This window comes from Puma concolor, chromosome E1 (assembly GCF_028749965.1).
Source record: "Puma concolor isolate L17-30 chromosome E1, mPumCon1.1.hap2, whole genome shotgun sequence".
Classification (NCBI taxonomy): domain Eukaryota; kingdom Metazoa; phylum Chordata; class Mammalia; order Carnivora; family Felidae; genus Puma; species Puma concolor.
The window spans coordinates 42,223,635-42,239,144 of NC_141680.1; the positions used below are offsets into that span (position 1 = coordinate 42,223,635).

At 49.9% G+C, this 15,510-nt stretch overlaps 2 protein-coding genes and 1 long non-coding RNA gene across 4 annotated transcripts; 1 reads left to right on the plus strand and 2 right to left on the minus strand.

Moving 5' to 3' along the window:
* Positions 1 to 564: 564 nt before the first annotated feature.
* On the minus strand, positions 565 to 9,218 carry NT5C3B (5'-nucleotidase, cytosolic IIIB). Of its 2 annotated transcripts, none has more exons than XM_086687316.1 (9): positions 9,099 to 9,218; positions 8,752 to 8,850; positions 8,109 to 8,178; positions 7,976 to 8,022; positions 5,590 to 5,675; positions 5,014 to 5,103; positions 3,918 to 4,080; positions 2,593 to 2,781; positions 565 to 1,477 (listed from the first exon to the last, which is right to left on the minus strand). In XM_086687316.1, the coding sequence occupies exons 1-9, from the start codon at positions 9,108 to 9,110 to the stop codon at positions 1,343 to 1,345; spliced, it is 891 nt and encodes a 296-aa protein (XP_086543442.1). In that variant the 5' UTR covers positions 9,111 to 9,218; the 3' UTR covers positions 565 to 1,342. The 2 variants fall into 2 exon arrangements, with proteins under 2 accessions (XP_086543442.1, XP_025773293.1); XM_025917508.2 differs by having other exon boundaries at positions 2,593 to 2,793; positions 9,099 to 9,217.
* A 641-nt stretch (positions 9,219 to 9,859) lies between these two features.
* On the plus strand, positions 9,860 to 15,472 carry KLHL10 (kelch like family member 10). Its single transcript, XM_086687312.1, has 5 exons — positions 9,860 to 10,214; positions 12,364 to 12,853; positions 13,568 to 14,185; positions 14,699 to 14,848; positions 15,055 to 15,472. The coding sequence occupies exons 1-5, from the start codon at positions 10,021 to 10,023 to the stop codon at positions 15,427 to 15,429; spliced, it is 1,827 nt and encodes a 608-aa protein (XP_086543438.1). The 5' UTR covers positions 9,860 to 10,020; the 3' UTR covers positions 15,430 to 15,472.
* Positions 10,969 to 14,933, minus strand: LOC147574363 (uncharacterized). Its single transcript, XR_015244168.1, has 2 exons — positions 12,263 to 14,933; positions 10,969 to 11,167 (listed from the first exon to the last, which is right to left on the minus strand). It is a non-coding gene; the product is annotated as an uncharacterized LOC147574363 (long non-coding RNA).
* Positions 15,473 to 15,510: the final 38 nt, after the last annotated feature.

Below are 15,510 nucleotides of genomic sequence, written 5' to 3' on the forward strand. Positions count from 1 at the left end.
GCCCGTTTGAAGGCACGATGCAGAAGAAACAGTATGGCTTGGGTCAGGAACACTCAAATCCTGGCTCTAGCTCCTAGCTATGGAGTTTGGGCAAGTTTCTGGTCTTCTTGAAGCCACCCAGAAATGAGAAGTATGCCTGCTTTCAGGGACCTTGTGGAGGATTAAATGGCACGCACCTACAGCAAGCACTACCTGTCCCTTCGGACCTGCAGGTAAACGCAAGTGTCCCACAGCCAGCATCCTCTGCAGCAGGATGAGGGGGTGAATCTCTCGGAGGACAGGCTAAAAAAAATGTCAGGTGAAACTGGCTGCTTTACATTTTCTCTTCAAAAGGTACCCTAGAGAATTCAGTTAGTCCTTGACCATCCAAGTCAACAGGGAAGGGACACGGGACAGGAGCTCTGAAGGAAGCCTAATGATGCAAGATGTCAGAGCAGAAATCACTCCCACCTGTCACAGAGCATCTTCTCCCTTCAGGTCCCGGTCTTGACTCCCCTTAATTAAGTCACCCATCTTGGTGGTCCTGGATCCCTCTGAGGATCCATAAAGAGGGAACTCAGCAGATAGGATTGGCCAGATCCCACCAATCCCAGTGGGATTTCAAGTTTAATGGATACCTCAGCCTAAAGTCAAACCATTCCAGGTCAGAAACACATCCTTCCAACCCCGCCTGCCCACCCTGACCCCCAAGCACGTTTCATGCTCAGAGGGTCTTGTGGGTGAATTCAGTGTTGTTGTTGTTGTTGTTTTAATACTTTATTTTTTTAAGTGATCTCTACAGCCAGCGTGGGATTCGAACTCATAACTCCGAGATCAAGAGGCACACGCTCCACTGCCTGAGCCAGCCAGGTGCCTGTGAATTTGGTGGTTTTGAAATTCTGTGCCATAGAGCCCTAGTGGCTTCTTGGAGATTCCTGCTCCTCCAAAACCAAGAGGTACGGGCTCTGCCCTGCACCCCCTGAATCAGAACAGCTGGGGTTTTTTTCCCTTTTTTTTTTATTTAGATCTGTTTCACACATTAGATTTGTTTAAAGAACAGCTTTCCGCGTTTAAAAATTTGGGGAAAAAAGAACCCCTGGGCTAGATGGTCCCTAGTAAGAGTGGGAACACCCTGCAGGTCCCGTGTTCACCTGGTGGGCCCTCCCACTGCCGGGCAGGGCTTCCCGGAGCCTGGAGCCTGGAGCCTGGGCGCTGGGAGGGGAGGGAGGGGCACAGGCTCCCCAGCCGCACCACCCTGGACTGTTCACTGCCCGCCCTGGGAGAAGCAGCGCCCTCAGCAGGAGGGCCTCTTGGCGAGGCTCCCACCTCTCCACAGCCCCCTGCGCCTGACCCCGGCCTGCACTCAGGAGCCCTGCATCTCTATCCAGTCCCCGCGGTGCAGGATGTGCTGCAGGAGCCCGTTGACCACGTCCAGCGTCTCATCCTTCTCCAGCACGATGTCATAGGAGTCCATGTAGCGTTCCCGCCGCTCTGCCACCTGCCCCGGGGAAGGGAAGATCGAGAGGCCCCAGAATGCCCCGACTTCTGCCTCTGCCTCCCTGGCACCCGGGGCAGGGGAGGGAGGGCATCCGAGCTGCAGCTCGATGTTACAGGGACCTGCCCTTTGGATGGCAGTGGGTACAGGGTGCCACAATTGACCCTTGGGTCAATGTCCAAAGGACAGCACAAGGATTGAAATTTAAAAACCAGATGTACTTCTAACCCATCTGGATTGAGTTTTCCCAAGGCTCAAGCACTCTGGAGGTCTTCAGCCCCTGCTGGCTGAGGGGAGGACTGGTGGCCTTCGACCCTGACACCATACTGTGCCCCCTTTTGACCATTTCACCCCCTGTCAGCCTCTGGTCTGTCCTTGTATTTTTGTTCTCTGAACTGCAAGCCCACCTCCTGAATACTGACATCTCCTATTTCAATCATATCTTACAGGTATGACTTAGGAGGACTTTAATCAGCTCTACCAGTTCCTAAACTATGTCACCGTGGGCAGATGAACCTCCTTGCCTCAGTTTCCCCATCTGTAAAACAAGGCATATTAGTCTCTACCTCAAAAAGTTGCTGTAGGGATTAAATGGGCTAAAACACCTGGAACATGGTGGCACCAAATAGTAAGTGCAGGCTCCAGTGACCCTGTCTCTGAGTCCCACTGTCATGCCATGTGCCGAACCCAGCTGTCATCACGGGGTATCTCTTTTGTTTTCCTGCGGACATGGCTCGTAGCTCACCTTAGTACCTCTAATACTTAACAGTGACTAGCACACAGAAGGTGTTCGCTAGGCATTAGTTAACAGGGACTGAAAAAGGAACAAGCCAGGGCGCCTGTGTGGCTCAGCTGGTTTAGCATCTGATTCTTGATTTCGGCTCAGGTCATGATCTCATGGTTGGGTTGAGATCGACCTGCATTGGGCTCTGTGCTGACATGGTGGAGCCTGCTTGGGATTCTCTCCCTGCCCCTCCCCTGCTCACGCTCAGGGGCTCACATGTGTGCACTGTCTCTCTCTCTGTCTCTCTCTCTCTCTCCCCCAAAATAAACTTTAAAAGAAAATCAAAAAAGAAAAAGAAGCAAGCCACTAAGATAGGGTCTGGTCCCATACCCACCTTGTCATTTAAGAAGCCAATCTTGAGAATGTTCTCCACGCCAGGAACCCCATCGGCCATAGTGAGGTCCCCCATGGAGTCCCCCAGCAGGAGGATGTTGGTTTTTCCCTGAAGCTGCTGGAAGTACCCGGAGTTCTCACAAACAGAGCTGTTCTTGTTGTATGTGTGTATGAGCTGGCCCTTGAATCCCTGTAGGAAACCCTAAATAATCAGGAGACAGACAGAAGGGCTACAGGGACCCAGCTAGAGCCAGTGTTCCACCGTCTCTGTCGCAGAGAAAGGGGAATCCTGCGAGCCACAGAAATGCCAAAACCTCGCTGTAGTCTAAACCAGGGGTCGGCAAACTGGGTCCTATAGGCCAGACTGGGCCTGTTTTTCTAAATTACGTTTTACTGGAATACAGCCAGGCTCATTTGTTTCCATCTTGTCTGTGGCTGCTCGTTCTTTCACAGCAGGGTGAATTTACATTGCGTAAATTTACATTGTGTAGTTGTGACAGATCATAAAGTCCACCCCACAAAGCCCAAGATATTTACTATCTGGCCTTTTACAAAAAAAAGAAGTTGTTACCCCTGATTCCAACAAACAAGGACCACCAAATAGTATTGATCACCTACTCTGGTGGAAGCATGAAACCCATGACACAGGCGCTGTTCAGGCTACATGTGTGCTAACCCCAGCTGCGGGCCACGTCCTCGCCACAGGTTTAAGGGACGAAAATTCCAGCCATTGGTTTTAAGGGGAAGAAGTCAGAGCAAGGGTGAGTTGGAGCAGCTGACCTCTGGCTCTAGGAAAACAAGTCAAAGTCTAAGCCCTTGAGTACCTAGGATGGCATAGGACCTAGGGCAGTGACATGGGGCCTGGCTGAACCCCGGGGCAGAGAGCTGTCAGCCAAACACCAAAAGGTAGGTCCTTCAGAAGTAACTGTCTCTAGGGGGCGCCAGGATGGCTCAGTGGCTTAAGCATCCAACTTCAGCTCAGGTCATGATCTCACGGGTTCGTGGGTTTGGGCCCCGCGTCCGGCTCTGTGCTGACAGCTCAGAGCCTGGAGCCTGCTTCGGGCCCCCGCCCCTCTCTCTCTGCCCTTTCCCGACTTGTGCACGCGCATGCACGTGCTCTCTTTCTAAAAAATAAACAAAAACAAAAATAAAGAGGAAATAACGGTCTCTGGCTGGCATAAAGAAAGAAATAACTGCCTGAAGCAAGAAGCCAGCATGCCTTCCCTCCCTTCCCTCCCCAGGTCAGGGCTAACGTTGCGGGTGCTGCCCCCAGGGCTGGCGGTCCCCATCCCTCTCCATCCCCAGCCTAAAGAAGATCTGGCTCACGTCTTCATCAAAGTCCATGTAGTTAGACACAATGTGGATGTTGGGGTGGAACACTTTCATCTGTCGGATAATCTCCTCCAGGATATCACCAATGCCCGCAGAAAAGATGAACAGGGGAATGTTGTTCTGGTAGAGGGTGTTGAAGAATGTCTTGTATCCCTCCCTGAAAAGAGATGAATGGATTCCGCCTCTTCCACCAGTCTTTCTTTTCTCCTTGGGTGATATATTTTTAAGTTTTTTCTTTTTAAAAACATTTTAGATTGCGGCATAAAATACATGTAGTAAATGGTTAACGTGCACTAATCTTAAGTGTTCGACTCAACTAATATTTACATATGTATACACCTGTGTACTTACTAACCAGATCAAGGTTCCCTTCTGTCCCTTCCCAACCAACGCCATCCCCTCTCATTCTCCCTTCATATCACCGCTGATTAGCTGTGCCTATCCTTGAACTTCATATAAATGGGCTTTTGGTTGGTTGGTTGGTTTCTGCCTTATTTTGTTCCAGCAAAATACAACCAGGCAGCTCTCTGGGGCAGCTTCATTGAGGTAACACCCCAACCCCACCCAGGCACTTACTGGATCTGCATGTGTCTCTACTCTCTTGGCTTTTCATGGCTCTCCCCAGTTAGGACACCCAATCCTCGAGAGCAGGCTCTTCCCTCTCTGTGCCCTCACCCCTCCTCCAGTAAACATGCCAGCAGAGAGAGCTGCACTGGGAAGGCCACTAATGATCAAGCGTCCCAGGCCAGCCAACTCCCATGTCTAGATTAAGAACGCCAGCCACCATGGTGACCCCAGTGTCTTTTTACCATTGGAGAAAATGAGCTAGATGCTGTTTGTTCTAGGAGAGCAAGGCTTGGTCATATTCATAATATATCCACTGGCAATAGACAGCTTCCTAGGATGCACCCAAGGCGGGAAATCCTTCAGCTGTATCCCGAGAGGAAAAGCAAGACCTTCTTTGCAACAGCCACTCATGGTGCTATGTCTCTTCTGGCTCCCCCAGCAACTAACTCCCCTCTACGCCTTCCTAGACTCTTTTTTTGGTGAGCAAACCAGTTTCAAATGGTTTCCAGAGCAAGAAGCTCACCTCAGCATTGCATTGGACTCTCTAACCACCTGGGCGATCTGAAACTTCTGAATCTTCTGCTGGCACAGGAGATCGTGAGCTTTGGTCCACCTAGAAACGGACACCGCACCAAAGACCAAATTCAAATCACTAAGTAAGTAAAGTGTCCTTTCTCTTTTCAGGGCCAAGTCCCCTTCTGGAAGGATTAAGGGAGGCCTCATCCACCACGCCACTTCCTGAAGACTCTGGCTGTCCTTAAAAGGAAGAGGGTAAGAAAGCCACACCACAGCCACAGGAACAAGGGTTGGGTGAGCTAACTGCTGAAGTCAGAACTCTTCTGAATCCCTCCCTCGGTGACCCCCACGTTCTGGGGAACTGGGGCTCCATCCAGCAATACTGGTTCCAATAGGAGAGTTATCTCCCAAAGCACTTATCCCCCCCCAAACCAAGGGGCTTCTACCTCATTCCAAAGACTCTCAGTGGGGCCCCACTCTAGCAGTGGCCACAGGTCGCCCCACTGTGGCTGGACAGTTTGTTCTAATAGGTGGACCAGTCCACCATGACGGCCAAGAGCGGCTCAACACCACCGTCACTTACCATTCTACCATATGAGGTAACTTCTCTTTGACGGTCCGGTGTGGGTCAATCTCAATTGGGTAATAGTGGTGAAGGAGCGCTTTGAGCTGGAACATCCCAATGAAGACAAAAGCCGTTAGTCTGCATCAAGTTTTCCCCAGCAAAGTCCCACCGATTAGCCTGAGAAAAAGAATCACCTAGAAGACGCAGCTCTGTGTGAGGGAGTGACCGATCTGCACAGCTGGTCATCCCATGAGGTCTAAGAATCAACGAAGACCTTTTGCCATCAGGTGAGAAGTTACTAGGATTTTGTTGTTCTCACTAGCTCAGTCAGCAGGGTTTAACCAGCAAGAAGGGATTAACTATATTTCCCCAAATGGGATACACTTTCTCAGGGGGGAGGCGAGGTGACTTTAGGGGGTACGTGGATAAGCAGTTTTCATTTTAGTAGTTTTAGATTCATTCTAGTGCGTATTAAGGAAAAAAGAAAAAAAAAACACCCTAGCACATCAAACTCATGCTTTCACAAAGGTTGTTTCTTTTCTAAGTGAACTGCATTCAGATTTTTAATCATAGGCCAATTTAAAGTAAAATATGTAGTAAAAATCACCAAGATATGGCAAAAATCATGGAAATGGAAGTAGAAAAATCATAGAAGTCAAGTTTGGGACCCAGCGTGTTAGTGGATAACCAACACAACACCAACATCGGGTGAACCACCTCGCGAGGAGGTACATGTACTTCTTCTTACTAAGATTTCCTTCCACAGGCCAGGCACGTTGGCTAGGGAGGCCACGTCGGGAGCCATGTGTCACACAGAGTCCGTCAATAACAGCACCCAATAAAAACGGGAACCAATTGGGTAAAGGATTTTAATTTTAATACAGGCACAATCTCAGAATATTATGAGAGCTAATGTGGAGTCCCTGACCACAGTTCCAAAAGAGAGTTAAGTACAAAGATCACAGACAAGGGGAGAAAGCTCCCGAAATGTATTGAGGTTCTCAATGTGTGCGTTTTTGGGGGTGTGTGTGAGAACAGTCTTCTAAAAGCATAAGAGAATTCAACAGAAGAATAGCATTTTTTTTTTTCAAAAAAATTTTTTTTTTCAACGTTTATTTCTTTTTGGGACAGAGAGAGACAGAGCATGAATGGGGGAGGGGCAGAGAGAGAGGGAGACACAGAATCGGAAACAGGCTCCAGGCTCTGAGCCGTCAGCCCAGAGCCCGACGCGGGGCTCGAACTCACGGACCGCGAGATCGTGACCTGGCTGAAGTCGGACGCTCAACCGACTGTGCCACCCAGGCGCCCCAAGAATAGCATTTTTAAAAAAGAAAAAAGATTTCATCCATAAGCTTTGCTTTATGACTTTTTTCAGGAGCTCATCAACACCCAGAATCTTAGTTTTCCCTAGCCTCATTATCCTAGAGAGGGGACCCAAACCTGCTGTTATATTTGTGGATACAGCTTTCTGGAAGCTGATAAGATCAGACACATGAGGAGCCACAAAAAGTGACTTGCTAAAGGTAATCGGTGTGAGAACTTATGTAAAGCTAAAAGTGTATCTCAGAGAGACAGGTTTTAGAAAAGGAAGAGTTATCTAGAATTTGTTGCCTATCTTAACAGCAAGCAATCATGACGGAGTATTGGAAAAGCTGACCAATAGGACAGACCGAAAGACCACTTAGTATATAACTTAGTGAATTTCCTAATGAAAGGAAGCTAAATGACAGAGGTACTCGGCAGCAAGAGCTCAGCAGAGAAATGCACAGCGGGCCCGGCTCTATTCTTTATATCATCAAAGAAACAGCACAATGCAGTCAAGTGAGTTTGGGACAGAATCGGATCTATGGGAAAACCAGGCTCTCCATGTCTTGCCATATGACCCTTGAATGACATATGCTTCTCCTTTCCAAGCCTCTGTTTTCAAAAAAATTTTTTTAACGTTTATTCATTTTGAGAAAGAGAGAGACAGAGCATGAACGGGGGAGGGTCAGAGAGAGGGAGACACAGAATCTGAAACGGGCTCCAGGCTCTGAGCTGTCAGCACAGAGCCCGACGCGGGGTTCGAACCCACGGACCGCGAGATCATGACCTGAGCCGAAGTCGGCCGCTTAACCGACTGAGCCACCCAGGCGCCCCTGTTTTCTCATCTGTTAAATGGAGGTAATAATGGTTCTATCCACCCCTCGGAGTTGCGGGAGGATTAAATAGAAAATGTTGAAGTCCCTTGTAAACTCCACAGCTAGCAACAGACATCACATCCATATTCTAACCACCAATCATCACATGTGTCGGACATAAAGGAAACACTACCCCAGTGTATGACACAAGGTCCACCTGAGCCACCAAGAACCATCTGCAGTAGCACCTGATAGCAGTCTCTGAACAAAGCGGGGTGGCGTACCTCATTCCGGCACTCCTCACTGATGATCTTGCTGTTATCCAGAATGTCTGCAAAAACACAGAACTCCTTTTATTTGCCACTTAGGAGCCACCATCTTGTTAAGCCCCACAAAGCAAGCTAGTATGTGACTTACTGTAAGAAGAAGGGCATCGCTTTCCGTTATATGCAAACCTGCTCAAGGTCATGTCAAAATCAGAAATAACCTAAAATGCAAAAGAGAGATGCTGTCTACACAGGCTCCTTCCACTGTCTGGTGGGGGAAGATTATGCAAGGCAAAACAGCTCAGGGCCCAGCCAGTGGGCAAAGCCCTGCAGGAGCTAGGAAAGGCCAGAGGGGGGAAGGGAGAACTAATCCTAGGTAGTAGCCTGCTAAGCCTGAGGAGGCCCAGCCTCTTGGTGGAGGCTGACAGGACTCTGACTCTTGCCTTGCCATCTCTATGCCCTGGGTCCTTCCCAAGGTGACCCATCTCCATATCTGCAGCTTCCTGGGGAGCCCTTTGGCCGGGCTAGTGTGGAAATAAGGCCTCAGGGCCTGGTGCTGGGTGCTTTCGACCTAATTAGAGGAAGCAGCCGCAGGGCATGACTGACAAATTTGAAATCTAGGTTTTCGGGCAGGTGGGCTCTAACCCAGGGCAAATCGGGCGGGTCAGCCTGCTTGCCCCCCAGGCCGCTGGCCATTTCTAGGGGCTGAGGGCATGCAGTGTCCGCCGCAGCGCCGGCAGGCCCCCTGGGCAGGTCACCTCCCCAGCCGCCCCACCTCGCCCCCCGGGCCATACCTGTAAGCGGTCTCCCCCGCCCCTGCGGAGGGCGCCCACGATCTCCTGCACCCGCCCGGGCTGCCGCATCAGGACCGTGGCCTTCATCAGGGTGCTCACCTGTCCCGAGACCCGAGAGAAGCGCTGACCCCCGCACCGCGTTGGGCCCAGGGGGAGCCCGGGGCCGGCTCGACAGGCCTGCGAGGCCGGGCGGGGTGCGGGGAGCGGAGGAGGGGCTCGGCCTGGCCCGCGGCGCCTACTGGCCGGGGTGGCGCGGCGCGGCCCAGGCGGCCCGCTGGGGGCCTCGGAGCGCCCCGGGGGTCGGGGCCCGCCCCACGCCCCACGCCGGACGCTTCCTCCCGCCTCACCTCCTCTGCCATGGCGCTCGCTGCCGGGACGACGGCGCCGGGACAACGACCGCCCCGCCGCCGCACTGCGCAGGCGTCGCCGGCCGCCGGTGGCCGAGGGACCGCGGGCTGAGGGCCGGGCGGCAGGCGGGGCCGGGGGCGGGAGGCGCCCGCGCCGGGGAGCACCCCGGCTGAGAGCTCTGTGTTGAAGCGGGTGAGGGTCCCAAGAGCTGGGGTTACCGGGTACCACTGCCTAGAGCAAAACCCCTGGCCGGAAAGGTCGTTTCCCGACTTAAAGTTTGCATGACAAAAAAGCCGCAGGAAAGGAGCGGATCTGAAGGAGCCATAGAGTGATTTCTGGAAAACATCCAGAAGGTCCTTAACCGGCCCCACTCCTCATCACAGAAGAAAACGAGCGGCTGACACAAGTCCGCAGGGCAGGAAGGCCCTGGACAGCTGGGCCAGCGTGAACTCTAATCAGCTTTACTCCCTTCTGCCTCCTCTGACTCGGTTTCCTGGAATTGAGGGTCTGGGGAGACAAGTGCTCAGCAGTGGAAGAGGGCAGCTTGATGCTACACTCATCCAGAACTGGACAACTGAAGTGGGCAACAGGAACTAGAATAAATAAAAACTCTTATATGGTGTGGGTGATCACAGTCCTGTTCTGGATTCAAGGGCTCGGAAGGTGTGGGGTGGCCTTCAGCCTGAATGGTGGGGGAGGGGAGAAGGAAGGAAGACAGGGACAGGAGAGAGTTCCAGAATCTGAGAGCACAATCCTGAGAGTGAGCTCACTGCGAGCCCAGGATCCTGGAACTTGGGCTGCCTGATGGGCCCTATATGAAAGATGTAGTAGGGAAAAGGAGCGACAGCAGGCTAAAGGGGCCCCCCACAACCCTCCCGACACCCTAGGAGAGCAGTCTCTCTCCACTGGTCCCAGGGTGCCATGGAGATGGAGAGCGCGGCGGCCTCCACACGTTTCCACCAGCCTCACATGGAGAGGAAGATGAGCGCGATGACCTGTGAGATCTTTAACGAGCTTAGACTGGAGGGCAAGCTCTGCGACGTGGTCATCAAGGTCAATGGCTTTGAGTTCAATGCCCACAAGAACATCCTCTGTAGCTGCAGTTCCTACTTTAGGTATAACAGGGTTGCCAAACTAAGCCGAAGGGGTACTTGGGCTTATTCTGAGACATTTTGGTTCATTTCATGTTTCCCAACCTGTCACCTTACATGAGGGACACTGTCAAAACCCTGGGCTCCTGTAGCCTGGTTCCTTTGTCTTCCTGTGTCTCTTCTGAAGAGACACAACTGGGGCTGGGGCCTCTTCTCTCTGGTTTTCAACTGGATTCCAACCAACTATTGGTGGGCCAGGTGCTTTTTTCCCTTTGATTCTCACCCTAGCATACCTTTGGGAAGGCAACCATAGTGGATTTCCTATTTAAACCTAGAGGACAGTGCCCCTTCAGCTGCCCCCTGTGCCCCTATCCCAGTAGAGACCATCTCAAACAGGGTGATAAATTAACAAGGATTGAGGAGATGGGAAGGAGGATTCGGGAAAGCATCAAGGAAATATTTACCAGAAGATAAAGGGAGTTTAGGCCACAACCACTGTCACCCAGGAAATGGCAGAGCTATTTTGTTCATGAGCCGAAAATGTTTGAGTAATCAATTCCGACGAACATATGATAAATGTGTCCCATCTGTTGCTAAAAATGCTCATTCATCTAGACCTACAACAGGGTCTACAAAAAGACCGGAGACTGAATATTTTAAGGCTTGCAGGCCATACGGCCTCTGTCACAATGACTATACTTTGCCTTTATAGTGGGAGGGCAGCCATAGGCAATACTAAATGAAAGGGCATGGCTGTGTTCCAATAAAATTATTTACGGACACAGAAATTTGAATTTATTACAATTTCCAGGTGTCACAGAATCTTTGTATTCTGTTCCCCCCATTTAAAAATGTGAAAAACATTCTTAGCTTATGGGCGGTACAAAAAAAAGAGGTGGGTCGAATCTGGCCCAGAGGCTATAGGTTTGTAGACCCCTGCTCTAGAGAAGAATCTGATCCATATTTCTTTAAACCACCTAGAAAAAGGAAGCAAAAATTTATTAGGGTAGGGACTTCTGTCCTGTTCAACAACTTAAAAAGTACCTAGCTCTACAGTAGGAGCCCAATACATAGTTTTGGGATCGTAGTCATTTGTTCATTTGATAATTATTTATTGAGTGCTTATTTTGTGACGGGCACTATTCTGGGTACTGGAAATGATGAATAAAGAGAGAAATATTTCTGTTCTCATGAAGCTTACCTTCTAGTAGGAGGAACAGGCGTTCAATAAATAAAACACAAAGCAGATTAAGTGCTGGGGGAGAAAAGGAAGGTATGGAGAGGAGGGTGGTGATTTTAAACAGGATGATCTCTTTGCGGACAAAATGACATTTGAGCAAAGACTTTAAGGGGATGTGGGAGTGAGAAATGAGGTCTGCAGAGGGGAAGCCTTCCAGGAAGAGGCAACAGCATATACAAAGGACCAAAAATGAAGCACCTCTGGGTGCATTCAAGGAAAGCAAGGCGAGTGGGACTGGAATGGAATAAGGGGGAAGGTGGGAGGAAGTGGCCAGAGGTATTACTGGTCCCGATCTCAGAGGACTTCTGTGCTCCCTGAGAAGCGCTTTGTATAATAATACTCTGAGCCAGAAGGGATCTCAGTGGAAGGTTCTGAGTGGAAGAGGAACATAAACTCGTAAGGAGGTTGGGGTAGAACTGTAAACTCCAGAGGCATCAACGGCAGAAGCAGGGGGATCAGTTAGGAGGTTACTCCCAATCATCTAGGTGAGAGATGGTGGTGGCTTGGACCCAGGAGATAGCAGTAAGAGGTGTGATCAGATTCTGGGTTATGTGTCAATTTAACAGTGCTCATTAAAAAAGTGTTACTGCTCAAGTTTAATTTCCTGAAGGAAGGTAGACTTCAGTTGGGATAGAGGAGACCTAGGTCTTACTTCCAGGTCTAGAGCCCAATTTTTCCATCCACAAAATGGGGGAAAGTTTTAGTTACCGTGAGGAGAAGAAGAGTGACCAAAGTCAAAGTGCTTGGCAAGGTTCTCTTGCCCACTGTATAAAGCACGCACTCTACCCTCCCCTTCCCCTTCTTCACACCAATTTGTTTCCGGCATACTCACTGTGCACTAGCTGGGAAATTTCCAAACTCTCAACAAACAAAGGTGGGGGAGAAACTGGAGAGAAATGTTTCAGTGGCTACTAGTTTCTTTCTTCTTTCCAGAGCTTTGTTTACAAGTGGCTGGAACAACACCGAAAAGAAGGTATACAACATTCCTGGCATTTCCCCGGACATGATGAAGCTAATTATTGAATATGCATACACCCGGACCATCCCTATCACGCCGGACAATGTGGAGAAACTGCTGGCTGCTGCAGACCAATTCAACATCATGGGTATTGTTAGGGGTTGCTGTGAGTTCCTCAAGTCGGAGCTGTGTTTGGATAACTGTATCGGCATCTGCAAGTTCACAGACTACTACTACTGCCCCGAGCTGAGGCAGAAGGCCTACATGTTCATACTGCACAACTTTGAGGAGATGGTGAAAGTCTCGGCCGAGTTTTTAGAGCTCTCAGTCAGTGAACTGAAGGATATCATTGAGAAAGACGAGCTCAACGTCAAACAAGAAGATGCTGTATTTGAGGCCATTTTAAAATGGATTTCTCATGACCCCCAAAACAGGAAGCAGCATATTTCAGTTTTGCTTCCCAAGGTCAAGTTTACTTATTTTTTTGTGGGATGCTTACTTGCTCATGTTTGGTTCATTTATCCCAGAGGGACTGTGCAAAGAGCCACGTTCAGATGTTTGGCAGATTCCGGGGCCGTATTTAACACACACTTACATAGAAGGCCATCTCCTACTATTCTGTGGAATTGTGCAATTTTCTTTGCTCTTGGCATTGCTAGTTCCTTCTGTTATATTCTTTGACCAAAATTCTCCCTGGTAGTGGGGGAAAGAGACAGCAAGGCCTTCAAAAGAATTCTAAAGGGCCTTCTTTTCACCCTTTTTTCTTGTGAGTTTCCCCAAACCCCAGGCAGAAGTGGGACTAGACACCAAACCACGAGTGTTATACACAATTGTAGCCATCCGGGGCTAATTTGTGTTATTTATACAGAGAAACGTAAATATTCAATGACTGAACAATTGCCACGGCCTTTTATGGTCTAATAGTACTGCCCAGTGGCCAAGGAAGGGGCTAGCTCTGTGACCTTCTATCTAGCTCATTGTCAGCATCCAAATGTATACCACATCTGAAAAACAAATATTTAAAACTGTGAGCTGTAAACACAAAGTAAACACAAGTAAACAAACACAAAGTAAAATAGGACCCTGCTGCAATTCAAAGGCAGACTGTAAACAGGGAGTTAAGGACATGGGTTTTCCAGGTACCTTCACCTCATCTGACTTTCTGTGTTTCCTTCTCAGGTTCGCCTGGCCCTAATGCATGCTGAGTACTTCATGAACAATGTTAAGATGAACGACTACGTCAAAGACAGTGAGGAATGCAAGCCAGTCATCATTAATGCCCTAAAGGCCATGTATGATCTAAACATGAATGGACCCTCCAATTCTGACTTCACCAACCCACTCACCAGGCCCCGCCTGCCCTACGCCATCCTATTTGCAATCGGTGGCTGGAGTGGTGGGAGCCCCACCAATGCCATTGAGGCATATGATGCTCGGGCAGACAGATGGGTGAATGTCACTTGTGAGGAAGAGAGTCCCCGTGCCTACCATGGGGCAGCCTATTTGAAAGGTTACGTTTATATCATTGGGGGGTTTGACAGTGTAGACTATTTCAATAGCGTTAAGCGTTTTGACCCAGTCAAGAAAACGTGGCACCAGGTGGCCCCGATGCACTCCCGTCGTTGTTACGTCAGTGTGACAGTCCTCAGCAATTTTATTTATGCCATGGGAGGATTTGACGGCTACGTGCGTCTCAACACTGCTGAGCGCTATGAACCAGAGACCAACCAGTGGACGCTCATCGCCCCCATGCATGAGCAGAGGAGTGACGCCAGTGCCACCACGCTCTATGGGAAGGTAAGAATTGGGAGGGGGCAGACCAGGCCCAGAAGTACTTGTTTGGGGGTGGATGGAAAATAGACGTGGCAGCACCCACGCTGCAGTACTGACTCCGCAACTAGTGCCCCTTTGTAACTGTCCTTTTAGGTTTTACTCACTAAAAAGCAATACATGTGGGGCGGGACACCTGGGTGGCTCAGTCGGTTAAGCGTCCAACTTCGGCTCAGGTCACGATGGTCATGATCTCACGGTTCACGGGTTCCGGCCCCACATTGGGCTCTCTTGTCAGTGCAGAGCCCGCTTCAGATCCTCTGTCCACTGCTCTTCCCCCCCGCCCCGCCCCTTCCCCTCTCACACGCTCTCAAAATAAACATTCAACGAGAAAAGCGACGTGTGCACACGTGGGAAAAAGATACTCAGAGTGTACGGACTGGTATCAGAGGGGTCCCTTTGCCACCACCATGCGTACACCCTTTCTTTCTGCTCCCCAGAGGTAACGATTTTAATAACCATGGGCCCCTCGTCACACAGGTCTACATATGTGGTGGTTTTAATGGAAATGAGTGCCTGTTCACAGCAGAAGTGTACAACACTGAGAGCAATCAGTGGACAGTCATAGCACCCATGAGAAGCAGGAGGAGTGGAATAGGCGTAATTGCCTACGGAGAACACGTATATGCGGTGAGTTTATCTTGTACCACACAGAAACGATAGCTCTGGATTTTTTGTTCGCAAATTGGTTTACGCTATTATCGGCCAGCATTTGGAAAGCGGGAGGTATGAAATCACTGGTCGTCCCCCCCCCCCCCAAGAAGGCCTGAAGGCCTCTTCCTTGGTGAACAGAAGCAATGGCTCACAGTCAACCATGTTTCCCTTGCCGTCCATAGGTAGGTGGCTTTGACGGAGCAAATCGACTTAGGAGTGCGGAAGCCTACAGCCCAGTAGCTAACACTTGGCGCACGATACCCACTATGTTTAATCCTCGTAGCAATTTTGGCATCGAGGTGGTAGACGACCTCTTGTTTGTGGTGGGCGGCTTTAACGGCTTTACCACCACCTTTAACGTGGAATGCTATGATGAAAAGACAGACGAGTGGTATGACGCCCATGACATGAGCATCTACCGCAGCGCCCTGAGCTGCTGTGTGGTGCCGGGGCTGGCCAACGTCGGGGAATATGCGGCTAGACGGGACAACCTCACAGGATTAGCACTGCGAGATGAAGTAAAATACTCCGCTTCGACAAGTACCCTACCTGTATGAGCCTCTTCATTTAGCTAATAAAGAGTCTAAGCAATAAGAATTACCTCTTTTTTTTTTTTTTTTTTTTTTTAATAAATGCAG

What these genes read in the sequence shown, in the direction of transcription:
- NT5C3B (XM_025917508.2), bottom strand. An exon ending in GCGGGGGAGACCGCTTACAG is followed by an intron (nt 8,179 to 8,751) that starts GTATGGCCCGGG and finishes TTTGCATTTTAG; the next exon opens with GTTATTTCTGATTTTGACAT. An exon ending in TTGGCTTCTTAAATGACAAG is followed by an intron (nt 1,478 to 2,592) that starts GTGGGTATGGGA and finishes TCCCCGGGGCAG; the next exon opens with GTGGCAGAGCGGCGGGAACG.
- KLHL10 (XM_086687312.1), top strand. Translation starts at nt 10,021, where the DNA reads ATGGAGATGGAGAGCGCGGCGGCCTCCACACGTTTCCACCAGCCTCAC. An exon ending in AGCTGCAGTTCCTACTTTAG is followed by an intron (nt 10,215 to 12,363) that starts GTATAACAGGGT and finishes TCTTCTTTCCAG; the next exon opens with AGCTTTGTTTACAAGTGGCT. An exon ending in TTTCAGTTTTGCTTCCCAAG is followed by an intron (nt 12,854 to 13,567) that starts GTCAAGTTTACT and finishes TTTCCTTCTCAG; the next exon opens with GTTCGCCTGGCCCTAATGCA.